Genomic DNA, 17,702 nt, shown 5'->3' with positions numbered 1-17,702 from the left:
GCAAGATGTGCTTAAAATTACAAGACAGTGAAGAAAGAAGTCAAAGAAGATCTAAATAAATGAAAAGAAATACTAGTTCATGATTGAAAAATTCAATATTATTAAGGTGTCAATTCTCCCCAAATTGATCTACAAAATTGACACAATCCCAATTGAACTTTCTGCAAGAATTTTGGTGTAAAGTTAATAAGCTGATTCTAACCATTTATATGGGAAAGCAAAGGCGCTGAAATAGCCAAAACAATTTTGAGAAAGAGAGTGGAAAACTTTCAAAACTTGATTTCAACACTTACCCTAAAGAAATGGTAATCAAGACAGTCTGGTATTGGTGAAAAGGTAGACACATAGATCAATAGAACAGAATAGAAAGTCCAGAAATTTACCCACACATATATGGTCAATTGATTTTTGACAAAGGAGCAAAGCAACTTGAAAGAAAAAAGGATGATCCTTTCAACAGAGGGTACTGGAATAATTGCGCATCCATATACAAGAGAAAAAGAAAGACAGAAAGACAAAAAGAAGGAAGGAAGGAAGGAAGGAAGGAAGGAAGGAAGGAAAGAAAAAGAAAGAAAGAAAGAAAGAAAGAAAGAAAGAAAGAAAGAAAGAAAGAAAGAAAGAAAGAAAGAAAGAAAGAAAGAAAGAAAGAGGAAGGGAGGGAGGAAAAAGAAAGAAAAAGAAAGAGAGAAAGAAAGAAAGAAAAAGAAAAGAAACGAACTTTGACTTATCTCTTGCACGAAATAGAAAAAGTTACTGGAAATGAACCACATAAACCTAAATGTAAAACATAACACTAGAAAATTCCTAGAAGAAAATAAAGGGGGAAATGTTTGTGACCCTGGGAAGGCAAATATTTCTTATATACAACACCAAAAGCACAATTCATAAAAGAATAAAAACTTGGCATTCATCAAAATTAAGAATTTCTTCTCTTTGGAAGGCATTGTTGAAAAAAGAAAAAAGAAGCCATAGGCTAGAATGAAGTACTGTACTATACATATATGATAAAGGATTTATATCCAGAATATATGAAGAACTCTCAAAACTCATTAATAGCGAAACAGATAATGCAGTAAAAAATGGGCAAAAGATTTGAAGAGACTTTTTACCAAAGAAGGCACTATGGTGGCAAATACTACACATGCAAAGTGCTCAGAAAAAACCATTGAATGGATGGATGAAGGAATGAATGAATGAGGCCTGGCTTTCCTGAATGCATTTGCTACATGATTAACTATTTTTTTAAAAGATTTTATTTCATTTATTTATTTTAGAGAGAACGAGTGGGGGAGGGGTGGGGGAGAGGGAGAGGAAGAGGGAAAGAATCCCAAGCAGACTCTGTGCTGAGCAAGGAGCTAGGACACGGGGCTCAATCTCAAGATCCTGAGATCGTGACTGACTGAGTCACCCAGGTACCCCTTGATTAACTGTTTAGAATTCATTTTGATGATTATTCTAGTAACTAGAACAAGTGAAGATTATTCTAGTATAAACATACATACTAAAGCCAGATAAAAACAAGTTGTATCTTTTTCTCTGGACCCTTCTAGTAGGAAAAATAATTTTTAAAAACTTAGCTACATTAAGGTAATTTGGTCCATGTCCTAAGCTTTCTACAAATCTGGCTTAAAGCAGGAGTGGATGTAGACTATTCAAATAAGACTACAAAAATGACAAATCTCCATTAGAAAATTCCTCTCTCAATCAAGCTTTTGATAGATACTAGGTATCAGTGAGTCAAGATAATACTACTAGACAAACAGAGTGTAGATGTGTCCCAGAAGACGCCCCCCCACGACCACCATAACTTGGCCATAGTAGGAGTTTCTGCTTTGTTTCAAAGCTAACAGTTTATTTCCTCAGCTCTCCTCTGCAGAAAGTAGACAAAAATTAGAAGTTGCTATTACCTTCTTCCCACGAAGACTTTATTAGATATCCTTCAGAGGTCTCTGAAATTATGTACTTCTCCCTTGGTCTCTAGTATTTCACATGTTACATTTTGACTTGCAATCTATCTTCTGGCAGAATAAAGGATCTTAACTTAGTCCCATTAAAACATTTTTTTTTTCTATTTGGTTTTTCTTTTTCCTGAAGTAAAGGCATTGACCTGTTAACTCAGCCAGTTCCAAAGGATATCAGTTTGTTTTAAACTATTTGTTTAAGGACTTTTAACTATTTGTTTAAGGAATTCAAAAGGTGATCAGGCCTTTCTGTTTATTCCTATGCTCTGAGTAGTCATATGAGAGAGCATGCTAACGTCCCAGGAGATAGTCTGGCTAATGAATACAGCTTAGTCTGGATGATAAAATCATGTGTAGTCAGTGGTAGAAGTCCATTTAACAAGGTCCAAAGCTATGCAGGACTTGCTAGAGAGTTTGGAGGTGAGGGCGAGGGTTGGGGGGGCAGGATTAATCCTCTATGTGGTAAAAGAGGCCATCTTCCACGTATAGGGTCCTTAATGACTACTCTGTATCAAAGGTAAGAATATAGGGACTTTGGTTCCCTAGAAATGATAGAAATTGGTGTACCAGGAATTCTAACTACTGGCATACTGTCTTTTGAGGCTGTAGAGCTTAATGCAAAAGGGCAGATGAGCACAAATTCAATTGGACCCATCGCCATGCTTCATTCAATTTCCCTATGGGGCGGATGATTGGCACAGGTACACATGAACTGAAGTATGTATCTTTTTAAGGACCAAAAATAGAGAGAAATGCAAAAGAGGTAAATTTTTACCTATTTCATTGGTAAAATTTCTGGGCCACACACTTGCTAGCTAGCCTTATCTCATGCGCTAAAGTATGTAAGTTTCTTGGACCCCTATTCCTAGTTCACTGAATTGCAGCTGTTATTAGAACTCAACAGGCCACCTGGGCACTAGTTCAGGTAGGGTTTCTTCACTGCTTGCACAATGTTCAGGTTCCCCATCAGATAATGGGGAGATAATACTAGAACCTGTGAAACCCCAACTCCTAATGCAGCTGTCATATCACATACATATGTGACAGCTAGAACTATGTCTCCCGTTTTTTTTTTAAGATTTTATTTATTGATTTGAGAGAGAGAGACAGAGCAAGCACAAGCGAGTGAAGGGGCAGAGGGAGAAGCAGACTCCCTGCTGAGCAGGGAGCCCGATGTGGGGCTCCATCCCAGGACCCTGGAGATCATAACCTGAGCTGAAGGCAGATGCTTCGCCCACTGACCCACTCAGGCGCCCCCCCCCCCTTTTTTTTTTGGTAAACTCTTCAGTGTTGGCATGGTACAGGCCTTGACAAAGTAAAGACCACATTTTTTTTTCAGGATATTGCTTATATCAATGGTATCATTTGCTCAGGAGCTGCATTTCCATTAGCCAATAATAATAATATATTTTTCAAAGGCCTTTGGATCTAATGAGATTCTCATTAGAATGTCACAGAAACCCTAGGTGGCATGCAGTAACAAAAAAAAAGGAGGAGGGGCAGGTCTGCATTAAATATTAATTGAACGCTTACTATGTGACCAAAGCTAAAAAGACAGTTGAAATGAACATTTTCAGGTAAATTCTGATCTAAGCTGAAGTATTTGTAGAACTAAAGTAATTAAAAATTACCTTTAACAGAACTAGTTACAATGCTGACCAATTATAATCAAGATTATTGTTAAGGGGTACCTGGGTGGCTCAGTCGGTTAAACATCAGGTTGTTCATTTCAGCTCAGGTCATGAATTCGGGGTTGTGAGATTGAGCCCCACATCAGGCTCCAAGCTGGGTGTGGAGCCTGCTTAAGATTCCCTCTCTCCCTCTAACCCTCCCACCTCTAAAAAAAGGTAATTGTCATATGTACTTTTCTATTCAACTAATTCAATGATGGAACCAAATAAGATTCAAAAAAATTCTTCATGACTCATTCTCCTGAATACTGACCTCTTCCCTTGGAAAGGATCAATCATATTAAAGTCTTCTGTTAATTTTTTTCCTTTTCAGAGCTTAGATAAATAAAGAAATCTGTGAAAGTCACTCTAGTTAAGATAGAACACGGTATATTTTAAAAAGCAAGTTGGGCAACAACAGTTAAGGTGTCTTTGTTGACACTGGCAGCTAGCCTGAGTATTTCCAAATGCTATTTATTCTTATCTTCACATTTAAATTTTGAGCCAACTCTGAGTTTTTACATGGGCAGTGAACCAGCTTTTCATTTCAAAGTTTTAATACATTTTGTCTTTCCCGTATGAACAGCCCCATAGGTAACCAAAGAATACATATGGCCAAATTTCTGGAAGTATTTCAGCAAATAAACGAAGAAGGAATGAGAGTTAGAATGTCACAATTTTGCAACCCCTAATGAATTACTAGATGTAGGCACTGAGCATCACCTGATGCCTAAGCATCACAAAAAGAGTGACAATTGGATGTCATATGCCTCCTGATGGAAACACACAATCACCTCTGAAGTATTCTTGCCAAAAATTTCTAACCTGAGTCTGATCAAGCCTCTAGAGCTAGTTACAGTTAACAATTTACAAAAACACAGAGGTCAGAGCACATGTGAAACTGTACCCTGGGGGTGTGGTCAACAAAATCCAGACTGCAGGAAATGCTACAGTACAAATTGAAAGAAAATGAAAAGAGATGGAGGGGGAGAGTGGAGATTAAAGAAACATAAGAGATGTAGCAACCAATTGCTATGTTAAAAAAAGACAAATTTTGGAAATTTGTGTACTCTGTGTCCATAATTAATGCTGTTTATAAGTTATGGTTAATGTTTAAGGCATTACAATGGCTTTGTCACTTTTTGTGTTTTTTTTGTAAAGTAGGCTCTGTGCCCAACTCTTGACCCTGAGATCAAGACCTGAGCTGAGATCAAGAGTCAAGACACTTAACAGACTGAGCCGCCCCGGGGCCTCTTATGTGTGTTTTTTAAGAGATTTCTTCTCTAGTGATATATACCGACATATATACAGACAAACTACTGTATATGGGATTTGCTTCAAAATGATAGAATGGAAAAAAAAAAACCCAAAATAATAGAACAGGGAAAAGTAGGTAGGGGTATTGATGAAACAAGATTGGTCATGGGTAGATAATTTTTAAAGACAGGTGATGGATGCATTGGAGTTCATTAATCTGTGTACTTTTTTAGATGTTTGGAGTTTTCCATAATTAAAAAAAATTCTGTAAAGTTCATACTCTTTCAAACCACAGAAAGTGAGTTTCTCTGCCAAGTTTATAAGGATTCTTAAAGATAGGATTATTCAAAACAGCATAGTGTCACATGGTGTCATAGAAAAAATCCAACAGGCTTCAGGTTGTATTCTGGCTTCCCCATTTTCCAACTGCCTGACCATGTGACCCTAGGTACACCATTTCCCTTCTTTGGGCCCCGGGTTCCTCATCTGTACAATGGAGCTAGTCACAAATGAGCTACTGCTGTAAGTCATTCAGCATGGTTTATGTTAGATAACCAATGGTTACCTGCAAATACCATATTTGAGCTAAAAGAATGATGAGCTTATAAACTGAGGCTGCCTTCTATAGCTTCTGGATTAATATTAGGATCCCTTTGGTCTGCTTCCCAGACGTAGGAGTTGCTAGGTTGCAACAGTGCATGTGGTTGAAGTCTGGGTCAAGGAAGAGGCTCTTCAAGGCATCTGAACCTCATTTAGGTTCTTCTCCATTCCCTCTAGAAGACCCATTCATCAATTAACTGCTGAAATAAAATGTTAACTATTTCAGGGTACAGGTCTTTCACCTCCTTCATTAAGTTTATTCCTAGGTATTTTATTCCTATTGGTGCAATTGTAAATGGGATTGTGTTGAATGAACAAAGTGAATGAATGAATGAATGGAACTGACATCAAGTTGTATATTTGGTTTCAGCCTTATGGACACCCTTTATAAAAATATGCCAGCATTAAGTAGAATATAACTTTCTGATTTCCATGGGCATTAGGTCAATAACAATATCAATAATTAGTACTGTTGCTCCAGGCATTTTTCTAATATTTTATTCATACTAATTTAATCCTAATAGCCATATATAATGTGTCATTTTATCCCCATTTTATAGATCAAGAAACTGAAGCCCAGAGAATTAGGTAACTAAGCCAGTATCACATAGCCAGTATGTGGTAGGGTTGACTCCTGAGCCCACTAATGGTGAGATTTTAAGAGACTTGGTTAACAAATACCTACCTGTTCGTGGTACAAGCTATCCACTCCTTATAAGCAAATATGTAACTGATTTTAACACTCCAACTACAGGAAACTCCAAATATTAGGTAATTATATGACAATTAGGAGTTAGCTCGACATCTATGGTTACTCACTTTGCTACTTCACAAAACTGCAAATACATCCGCACTCCTTCAGGTGGGGAATGCTAAGAGTATGTTGCAGGTACCTCCGTGTACAACCGGATGTGGTGTTTTGACTCTGAACAAACACGTTTACCTTTGCTTGCCTTTCAGTTTACCACATCAGCCACATAAAAAAGCAGACATTCTTAATGCTAAAAAAGAGGAAAGGTCATGCAGCACACATAAATCTTCAAAAAATTAAAAGCACAGGATCTTAATTAAGATCCCATACTTTCTGTTCACGATTAAGTGTTCAACTAACCATCGGTGGTATTAGCTAAGAAGGCCCTGGAATAAGATCCTCTGCAGGCAGCGCCTTGTGGAACAAGGAGTCAGTCGCCTGCTCAGACTGATCCGCTCCTGACATTAACGCCAAAAAAACCCTACTGATCCCTGGATCTAAGACACCCACGTCCCGCAAAGCCGCATGAACACGAGCCATCCTCCCCAACCCCCCCCCCATGTGTGCTTGAAAACCGCGGAGCCCAACGAAGAGAAGGAGCAGGGTCCTGGCCCTCTACAATCCCCAGGTCCTCGCAGCTCCCGCAGCCGCCGCAGCGTCTGGGGGCAGCGGACAGAGGCCAGAGGGGCGGTCCTAGCGGAGGCTCTGCGAACGTTAGGCCACGGCACGCGACGGGAGGCTGCTGGGCCTGCAAATCGCCGCCCGGCCGGCAGGGGGCGCCGCGGGCGGAGCCGGGCGCCCGGGAGGGGGCGCGCGAGGCCGCCCGGGGCCCCGCCTCGTCGGCCACCGCCCCTTCCCCGCCGGCCTCCTCGCGCCGCGGCCGGCGAGCCCCCGGCGAGGGGCGAGCGGCAGGGGGGGTTGGGAGCGGCGGGGCCCCGAAACGGCCCTGGAGCTCGGAGCGTCGCGCGGCAGCAGCGCGAGCCCGAGGGGGCGGGGAGGCGGGCGGGCGTGCGCGCGCCGGGCGTGGGTGTGGGCGTGGGTAAGTAGAGCGGGCGCGGCGGGAGCGCGGGGCAGAGGGACGCTGGCTACCCTGGACAGCGCATCGCCGCCCGCCGGGGTCGCCGCGCCGCAGCCGCCGCGGATCATGGTGAGTGGGCGCCGCGCGCCGCCGCCGCCGCCGCCGCCGCCGTTCTCCTTTCTGTCCTCAACCAACGCACTGGGCGGGAAGGCGCCGGGCGGGCAGCGGCGCGGGAGCTGCGGGTTCGACCGCTGGAACCCGTCCTGCTCGGCGGGCCTGGGGAGGGGGCGGTGAACGTTTGGGCGGAGGGGTGGGGGGGCGCGCGGGCCGGGTCGGGGCCGCGGTCTTGGGATCTTTGTCCGGGGCCGCGGTCCCGCCCCAGTACCTCGGGGCACCCGCTCGCGTCCAGCCCCCTGTTGCAAGCACGCGGCCGGCGGAGCGCCCGGCATGCCCGATGAAACCGTCCCCCGTTCCCGTGGCGGCCATTCCGGGTTGCCTCCCACACCCAGCTTCCCGCTCACCCCCGCCCGACCCCCGGCGTGGGGGACGGCGTTTTCCTCGCGCGGTCCCGACCCTGCCTCGGGAAATTCTGGGGTTTTTGTCTCTAACGGTTGAATCCGTGTCTCCTCTCCTCCCTGCACCGTGCCTGCAATCCCGGGGGTGTGTCTGTGTGCTTGCCCCGGCCTCCCTCGGTTTGCATCGTGTCGGGGAGATTCCCATTTGTTTACGGAGACTGGGGCGGGGGGGTCTGTTGTGTTCTTTCCGACAACTACTCTTTCCCAGTTTCCCAGGCCAGTACTCGACTCTGAATTCATACCGCTTTCTGCTGTCCACGGGGCTCTGTCCTGGAGAGAGAGGGGTGCGTGTGTGTCGTGTGTGTCCCCGTGCGTCCGTATCCCATGAACTGCCTGAGAGTTTTGGCAGAAGAACCTGGCTCTGTGACTACAAAAAGAGAAAGTGATGTGGTTTCCATATGGTTCCTTCTCCACTATGGGGCTCGTTAAAATATGCTAATCTCCTTTCTTTTCCCCACTCCAGCTGACACTGATCAGTCCCGGATTTTGCTCTCTCTCCACCCTCTCAGGCACACATCATCTACCTGATTATACGTGAATCCTTCTGTGGCCGCCCTATCTAACATTTCAGTCTTTCCTACCCCACCCACCACAGTTCCTATCACCCTTCCTGCTTCATTTTTTTTTTCTTTATAGCATTTCTTATTTAACATACTCTTTTGTTATGTTTACTGAACGTGTTCCCCACTATGTAAATATCAGCACAGAGATTTTTTCATTTTGTTCACTGCTGTATTTCTAGTACCTACAACAGTGCCTGGCGCATAATATGTGCTCTGTAAATTAAAGAGAAAACTACCCAAAAAACCAGCATACTGTTGCTGATGTACAAATGGGAAGTAGCAATGCAACTATAAGGATTATCCAGTTGACGGTTATAAGGATGAGAATTTCAAGGGAAGATTGAGAGGAGGAATAGTCTTGGAAACGAGGGACTTAGTGTGGTGACCCTCAATGAGAAGAGTAGAGCGGCCATCTCTTAATGCCTGGGTCTGTCACTTCATGCCCTTGACACCTTTGCACTTGGATGGATAAAGCATTTTTAGAGCTAACTGGCTCTCTCCTTGGGGGCCTGAACCTTTGTTACAAAGAATTATAATGGGTAAGAAAAGAAGTCCAAGGATATCACCTTAATTGGAATGGAAGAGTCATGGGAATTTAAAAGTCAAACTAAAGGGCTTGCACTTATTAACTCTACCCTGTACTATTGTGATACTACCTTTTTAGAAAAGCGTTTTCAGAAACTTTGGGTTTTCTGAGGAGATATTTTTATGCATATGTCCACATACAAGTCCTCTCACTTTAAAAAAATTATGCTGGCAGTGGGAGGTTAAATTCCAAAATAAGCTCGTGGGTCAGTTCAGAGAGACAGTGCTTTGGATCCAAGTCCAACATGAATAGTCTCTCACGATGTCTGCTAATTAGTTTTATTCCAAAGCCTGTTTTTCCTTCAAATTCCCTTTTGCTTTTCCATTTCGCCAATATAAATGTATTTGTTTTAAGCCTGGGGACATGTGTTTTTATAATCTGAACCTAACTGCATAGTAAAATTTACATGGGCAAGTTCCTGAAAATGATGTAATTATAGCCGTCACTCTTCAAGTGTAGCACCTCTATAATTGCTGTTCTGGCCAGACAGGTAGTAAAGATGAAAGATGGAAAGGAAGGCATAATACGATTGTCTTTGAAATTAAATCCAACCACCAAAAATAAATGAAAGATACCTCATTCTTTTGATCCCAATTTGTATTTGTAGGAGATTTTATGTTACGATTCCAGTCAAAATATCAAGCCATTTTTTTTCTGTCTATTCCTCAAAGCATAGTATTTTCCAAGAAATATAAATCCCCTTTTAAAGTTATCCAGTTGGGTAAGCTTAATTCTCGTTCTTTCAACAAAAAGTTACAATTTCATCCAGCTCCTTTGAAAACTTTTTTTTTTAATTGCAGTATAACTGACCCCTTCAAAACATTTTAATCACAGTTTGGGAGGTTCGGGTGCTTTCATAGTCTGAAAGAAGGTGTTTAAAATTTAAGTGGCTCCATATCGTAAATTTGTTCTAGTCAGAAAACAGGGTCCTTCTATTGAGGACTCTGCCCAAGATTATCTCCCTTGGACAGTCTACCATCTAACCTGAAAGTTTTGGATATTTAGGGGTAGATGTTGATAAGAGATGAGAGGTTACACCAGTAAGCTCTTATTTAAGCTTAACATGGTGAAAATACGCCAACATGAGTAGCTCAGCAAAATTCTGAAGTTACAAATTTTACACATTTGTATCTTAATCGAATTAGGACATCACTGGTATGTCCCTGACTCTGACAATGAACCATTCTAATAAATTGTTAGTTTAAATATAACCATTTAAACTCTAACAATTTAAGAGTTGCAGAGTATACATTGTTCTGGAATTGATGTGGCAGTTTAAACCTTGAGATCTGGAGTGAGTCATGTATTTGAACCCCAACACAAGATTTAACTGTGTGACCTTGGGCAGGTTAACTTCTTTAGAACTTAGGTTTTTTTCTATAAAAGAAGACAGTGATATCATTTCATAAGGTTGTTGGGAGGAACAAAGAAGATACTGAACTAACTGTGGCTAGTGTACTTCTTCGAGCATTCATGAATATTATCTTTTATAATGATGTGCATTCTTTCTCCTATATCTGGCTGTTTTCAGTTGAAATACCTCAGAATAATATCTGTGATTCACTCCTGGATCTCATCCCCTTATGTGATCCTGAAACGGTTCTAGTACTGCTGTATATCAGCACCATCCAGGGGAAATATGCAAACTGCATATGTAATTTAAAATTTTCTAGTGGCACTGGGTATTTACCCCAAAGATACAAATGTAGGGATCTGAAGGGGTATGTGCACCCCAATGTTTATAGCAGCAATGTCCACAATAGCCAAACTGTGGAAAGAGCCAAGATGTCCATCGACAGATGAATGGATAAAGAAGATGTGGTATATATACACAATGGAATATTATGCAGCCATCAAAAGGAATGAGATCTTGCCATTTGCAACGACGTGGATGGAACTGGAGGGTGTTATGCTGAGTGAAATAAGTCAATCAGAGAAAGACATGTATCATATGACCTCACCGATATGAGGAATTCTTAATCTCAGGAAACAAACTGAGTGTTGCTGAGTGGTGGGGGTGGGAGGGATGGGGTGGCTGGGTGATAGACATTGGGGAGGGTATGTGCTATGGTGAGCGCTGTGAATTGTGCAAGACTGTTGAATCACAGATCTGTACTTCTGAAACAAATAATGCAACATATGTTAAAAAAGAAAAAGAAGATAGCAGGAGGGGAAGAATGAGGGGGAGTAAGTCGGAGGGGGAGACGAACCATGAGAGACGATGGACTCTGAAAAACAAACTGAGGGTTCTAGAGGGGAGGGGGGTGGGGGGATGGGTTAGCCTGGTGATGGGTATTAAGGAGGGCACATTCTGCGTGGAGCACTGGGTGTTATGTACAAATAATGAATCATGGAACACTACATCAAGAACTAATGATGTAATGTATGGTGATTAACATAACAATAAAAATTAAAAATAAATAAATTCTGTGAAGTCCTCACCAAAAAAAAAATTTTTTTTCTAGTGGCATTGAGAAGTAAAAAGAGAGGTGAAATTAATTTTAATACTAGATTTTATTTAGCCCAATTCATGCAAATATTATTTCAACATGTAATCAATGTAAAAAAATTAGCTTTCATATATATATATTTTTCCCCATCTGAAAGCTTCAGCATCTGGTTATGTGTTTTATACTGACAGCACATTCAGTTCAGGTGGGAACCACAATTTCAGGTGCGCAGTAGCCGTACCTGGGACAAAACAGCCCCAGATGACACACGTCTTCCAAATTTACCTCGTTGCTAGACCGTTCCCTCTCGTGAGAACCTCACTGCCGCTTTAGACCTAGTGTTACCAAAAGTCAGCTACTCACCTTTCCGACTGTCTGCTCTGTTCCCTTTGGCTGTTAGTAATTCCACCAGCTCTTAAGTCTACTGTGTCTGAAATCGGATTCTTACTTGCCTCTTTTATAGTGTTCATTGTATAATATTCCCACATTTTGAAAATCTCTTTGCATCTTCTCTCTCCTCCAGGGCCCTCTCCACTATTCTTGTCTTTCTTATAGATTTCCTCCTTTGTGGTCTCTTAGTTTTTAACATTTTTACTTGAAGCTCATTACTTTTTCAAGGCCAGAGTCCTCATTTTCCTGTAGTAGCTTAAAGCTGGGGGCGCTCTGGTCCTGATGTTTCCAAGACCTCCCTCTTGACTTCCTCCCCGTGTTGCGCTTCCTTCCTTCTGCAACCCCCCCCCCCGCCCCCACCCGGAGAAAGGGAGTTCTCTACCTCCCAGCCACTGGGCTCCACATTCTCGCCATTTTCTCATAGCTCTTTTGTATGTTAAGTTATAAATGCTTTCTATTTTATACCTTATTTCTGTGCTTCACACTTTTATCAAATATCCAAAGAAATAGAATTCCTTTAACTGAAAATCTGATTTTGAAATGACCCACCCAAAGAAGAAAGCACAGATAAAGAGAAAAATAAACCATGGGAAAGGAAAATGAAATTATTCTTTCAGCTTTAACTACCTTTTAAGAAATATGAGTGGACCTGATTAATAATAATAGCAACAGGGTGCCTGGGTGGCTCAGTTGGTTAAGCAACTGCCTTCGGCTCAGGTCATGATCCTGGAGTCCCGGGATCGAGTCCCACATCGGGCTCCCTGCTCGGCGGGGAGTCTGCTTCTCCCTCTGACCCTCTTCCCTCTTGTGCTCTCTATCTCTCATTCTATCTCTCTCAAATAAATAAATAAAATCTTTAAAAAAAATAGCAACAACAACCACAACTATGGTGACCCCTTACTCAGGGCTTTATAGGAAACAGAACACTTTCCTTTAGCCTGGTGGACAAAGGTACGAAACAGGTGCTGGACCAAGAGTCAATAAATCCAGTTTCTTTCTAGTCCTGGCTTTTTTAATTAACTAGCTCTATTGCCTTAATCCCATCACTCAGAAACACTATTTACTCATCTGCAAAATGGGGTATTCTCCTTTCACAAGATTGTTTTGGCAGAATCAATGGAGCCTTTACACTGGCTCTTCTCTCTGGCTACCTCGCTGGATCTTTCTGCCAGAGAGCTGTATGGCTGTCTTCTTTTTTTTTTTTTAATATATATTTTTTTATTATGTTAATCACCATACATCATTAGTTTTTGATGTAGTGTTCCATGATTCATTGTTTTCATATAACACCCAGTGCTCCTTGCAGTAAGTGCCCTCTTTAATACCCATCACCAGGCTAACCCATCCTCCCCTCCCCTCTAGAACCCTCAGTTTGTTTTTCAGAGTCCGTAGTCTCTCACGGTTCATCTCCCCCTCCGATTACCCCCCTTCATTTTTCCCTTCCTGTTATCTTTTTTTTTTACATATAATATTTGTTTCAGAGATACAGATCTGTGATTCAACAGTCTTGCACAATTCACAGCGCTCACCATAGCACATACCCTCCCCGATGTCTATCACCCAGCCACCGATCCCTCCCACCCCACGCCCACTCCAGCAACCCTCAGTTTGTTTCCTGAGATTAAGAATTCCTCATATCAGTGAGGTCATATGATACATGTCTTTCTCCGATTGATTTATTTCGCTCAGCATAATACCCTCCAGTTCCATCCACGTCGTTGCAAATGGCAAGATCTCATTCCTTTTGATGGCTGCATAATATTCCATTGTGTATATATACCACATCTTCTTTATCTGTTCATCTGTCGATGGACATCTTGGCTCTTTCCATAGTTTGGCTATTGTGGACATTGCTGCTATAAACTTCAGGGTGCATGTACCCCTTCGGATCCCTACATTTGTATCTTTGGGGTAAATACCCTGTAGTGCAATTGCTGGATCGTAGGCTAGCTCTATTTTCAACTGTTTGAGGAACCTCCATACTGTTTTCCAGAGTGGTTGCACCAGCTTGCATTCCCACCAACAGTGTAGGAGGGTGCCCCTTTCTTGTATGGCTGTCTTTTTGGTACCTTTTTTTTTTTTTTCTTTTCTCGTAAGTGTTAAAAGAGAATACGATCTTGGGATCAAAAAAGTTTTGGGAAGCAGTAGACAAGACAGGTTTCTTTCTCTCTCTTTTTGAGGTACAGTTGACACACAGTGTTACATTAGTTTCAGGAGTACAACGTAGTGATTCAACAAAATCTATACCTTACACTCTGCTTGCCACAAGCATAGCTCCCATCTGTCCCCATACAGTGCTGTTACAGTACAATACAAACTGACTGTATTCCCAGGCTGTACCTTCATCCCGGTGACTCCTTCATCCCCTAACTGGGAGCCTGTATCTCCTACTCTTCATCCATTTGTCTGTCTTTTTATCCCCCCTTTGCTCTGCAATCACCAGTTCTCTGTATTTATGGATCTGTTTCTGCTTTTCTTTGTTCATTTGCTTTTTTTTTTTTAGATTCCACATATATTTGAAATCACATAGTATGTGTCTTTCTCTGTCAGACTTATTTCACTTAGCATAATACCCTCTACCTACCATATTGTCACAAATGACAAGATCTCATTCCTTTTTTCTTGACTAATATTGTGAGATATATATATATATATCTCACACATCTTATTTATCCACCTATCGATGGACGCCTGAGTTACTTCCATAGGTTGGTTATTGTAAATGATGCTGCAATAAACATAGAGGTGCATAGATCATTTCAAATTAGTGTTTTCATTTTCTTTGGGTAAATACGCAGTGGTGGAGTTGGTGAATCCTATGATAGTTCTATTTTTCATTTTTTAAGGAGCCTCCATATTCTTTTCCACAGTGGCTGCACCAATTTACATTCCCACAAACAGTGCGTGAGGGTTCTGTTTTCTCCACATCCTCGCCAACACCTGTTTTTTTCTTCCGTTTTCATACTAGCCATTCTGGCAGGTGTAAGGTGATAGCTCAGTGTGGTTTTGATTTGTATTTCCCTGATGACTAGTGATGTTGAACATATTTTCATGTGTCTGTTGGCCGTCTGTATGTCTTGTTTGGAAAAAATTCTATTCGGGTCCTCTGCCCATTTTTTTGATTGGATTATTTGGGGTTTTTTGGTGTTGAATTGTATAAGTTATTTACATATTTTGGAAATTAACCCTTCATCAGGTGTATCATTTGCAAATATCTTCTTCCATTCAGTAGGTTGCCTTTTTGTTTTGTTTCCTTCATTGTGCAGAAGCTTTTTATTTTGATGTAGTCCCAATAGTGTATTTTTGCCTTTGTTTCCCTTGCCTGACAAGACAGATTCAGAAAAATATTACTAAGGTTGATGTCCAAGAAATTACTGCCTGTGTTTTCTTCTAGCATTTTTATGGTTTTGGGTCTCACATTTAGGTCTTTAATCCATTTTGAGTTTCTTTTTTTGTATGCTGTGAGAAAGTTGGCCAGTTTCATTCTTTTGCCTGTAGCAGTCCAGTTTTCCCAGCACCATTTATTGAAAAGAGTGTCTTTCCCCCATTGCATATTCTTGCCTCCTTTGTCCTAGATGAATTAACCTGTATAAGCATTCATTCATTTCTGGACTCTCTCTCCTGTTCCATTGATCCACGTGTCTGTTTTGTGCCAGTACCATACTCTTTCAATTCCCGTAGCTTTGTAGTATATTTTGAAATCAGAGCATGATGCCTCTAGAGAGCTTTGTTCTTCTTTCTCAAGATTGCTTTGACTATGCAGGATCTTCTGTGATTCCATATCAACATTAGGATAGTTTATTCTGAGATGTGTGAAAAATCCTGTTGTATGTTGATAGTAATTGCATTGAATCTATATATTGCTTTGGGTAGTATGGACATTTTAACAATATTATTCCTCCAATCCATGAGCATGATGTATCTTTTCATTTGTGTATGGTGTCTTCAATTTCTTTTATCAGTGTTTTATAGTTTTCAGAGTATAGGTCTTTCACTTCCTTGGTAAGGTTTACTCCTAGGTATTTTATTCTTTTTTGGTGCAGTTACAAGTGGAATTGTTTTCTTAATTTCTCTTTTTGCGTTGTTATTAGTATGTAGAAATGCAACAGATTTCTGTATATAAATTTTTTATCTTGCAACCATACTGAATGTATTTATTCTGTTTTGGTGAAGTCTTTAGGGTTATCTATATACAGTACCCTGTCATCTGCAAATAGTGAGTTTTCCTTTTTCCCTACCCATTTGGATACCATTTATTTCTTTTCATTGTGTGATTGCTATGGCTGCGATTTACAGTTCCATGTTAAATCAAAGTGGTAAGAGTGGACATCCTTGTCTTGTTCCCGACCTTAGAGGAAAAGCTTTCAGTTTTTCACCATTGAGTATGATGTTAGCTCTGGTTTGTCATGTATGGCCTTTATTATGTTGAGGTATGTTCCCTCTAAGCACACTTTGTTGAGCATTTTTTATCACGAATGGTTAAATTTTGTCAGATGCTTTTTTGCATTTATTGACATGATCATATTATTATCCTTTGTTTTGTTAATGTGGTATATCACATTGATTTGCAGATATTGACCATCCTTGCTCCCCAGCGTAAATCCCACTTGATTGTGGTGATCCTTTTAATGTGTTGATGGGATTGGTTTGCTAATATTTTGTCAAGGATTTTTGCATCTGCTTTCATCAGGTATATTGGCCTATAGTTTTCTTTTTTTGTAGTGTCTGGTTTTAGTGTCAGGGTAATGTTGACCTCATAGAATGTATTTGGAAGCTTGCTTCCTCTTCTGTGTTTTGGAATAGTTTGAGAATTGGTGTTAACTCTTCTTTAAATGTGTGGTAGAATTCACCTGTGAATCCATCTGGTCCTGGGCTTTTGTTTGTTTGGGAGTTTTTTGATTACTGATTGAATTTTGTTATTAGCTTGGTCTGGTCAGATTTTCTATTTCTTCTTGACTGACTTGTGGAAGATTGTACATTTTTTAAATTAACATATTTGTTTCAGGGGTACAGGTCTGTGATTCATCAGTCTCACACAATACACAGTGCTCACCATAACACATACCCTCCCCAGTGTCCAGCACACAGCCACTCCATCCTTCCCACCCCCCGAAGATTGTACCTTTCTAAGAATTTATCCATTTCTTCTAGGTTGTCCAGTTTGTTGGCATATAATTTTTCTTAGTAATCTTTTATATTCTTTTGTATTTCTGTGGTGTTCATTGTTATTTCATTTCTGATGTTATTTATTTGGATCCTCTCTTTTTTTCTTGATGAGTTTGGCTAAAGTTTTATCAATTTTGTTTATCTTTTCAAAAAACCAGTTCTTGGTTTCATTGATTTTTTTTTTTTAAGTCTCTATTTCATATATTTCTGCTCCAATCTTTATTATTTCCTTCTATCTGTTGATTTTTCTGCCTGGATGATCTATCCATTGTTGTAAGTGGGTGCTAAAGTCCCCTGCTGTTATTATATTACTGTCAATTTCTCCCTTTATATTTTTCAGTATTTACTTTATTCAGGTGCTCCATTGTTGGGTGTGTATATAATCACAATTATTACATCCTCTTGTTGTGTCGATCCCTTTATCATTATGTAATGCCATTTTTTGTTACCTACCCTAACCACTCTATTTAAAACTAAAACCTGCCCTGTCGTATTCACATATGCCTGATCCCCTTACACTGCTAAATTTTTTCATAGCACTTTGATTTACTCATTTATATAACACTTGGTACCTTTTAATTATGTGAAGTGATTTTTGTTTGTCCCTCATGACATGTCCTTTAATGTCCCCTTTTGTTTGCAAGCTTCATGAGGACAGATTTTTGTTTGCCTTACTCAGTAAAGTATCTCAAGCATCTAGGCTAATGCCTAACCT

At 40.8% G+C, this 17,702-nt stretch overlaps 1 protein-coding gene across 2 annotated transcripts in view; it reads left to right on the top strand.

The window, feature by feature from the left end:
- Positions 1-7,277: 7,277 nt before the first annotated feature.
- Positions 7,278-17,702, top strand: part of ELOVL2 (ELOVL fatty acid elongase 2) — a 69,715-nt gene continuing 59,290 nt past the window's right edge. For both annotated transcript variants that reach the window (XM_027603729.2, XM_027603731.1), the window contains exon 1: positions 7,278-7,386. In XM_027603729.2, coding sequence (XP_027459530.1) covers positions 7,384-7,386 — 3 coding nt within the window. In that variant the 5' untranslated portion in view covers positions 7,278-7,383. The remainder of the gene's footprint in view (positions 7,387-17,702) is intronic.

The sequence above is a fragment of the Zalophus californianus genome, chromosome 7 (assembly GCF_009762305.2).
Source record: "Zalophus californianus isolate mZalCal1 chromosome 7, mZalCal1.pri.v2, whole genome shotgun sequence".
In the NCBI taxonomy this organism is placed as follows: domain Eukaryota; kingdom Metazoa; phylum Chordata; class Mammalia; order Carnivora; family Otariidae; genus Zalophus; species Zalophus californianus.
The sequence above is the reverse complement of the archived record's forward strand: the minus strand, read 5'-3'. Positions and strand labels throughout refer to the sequence as shown.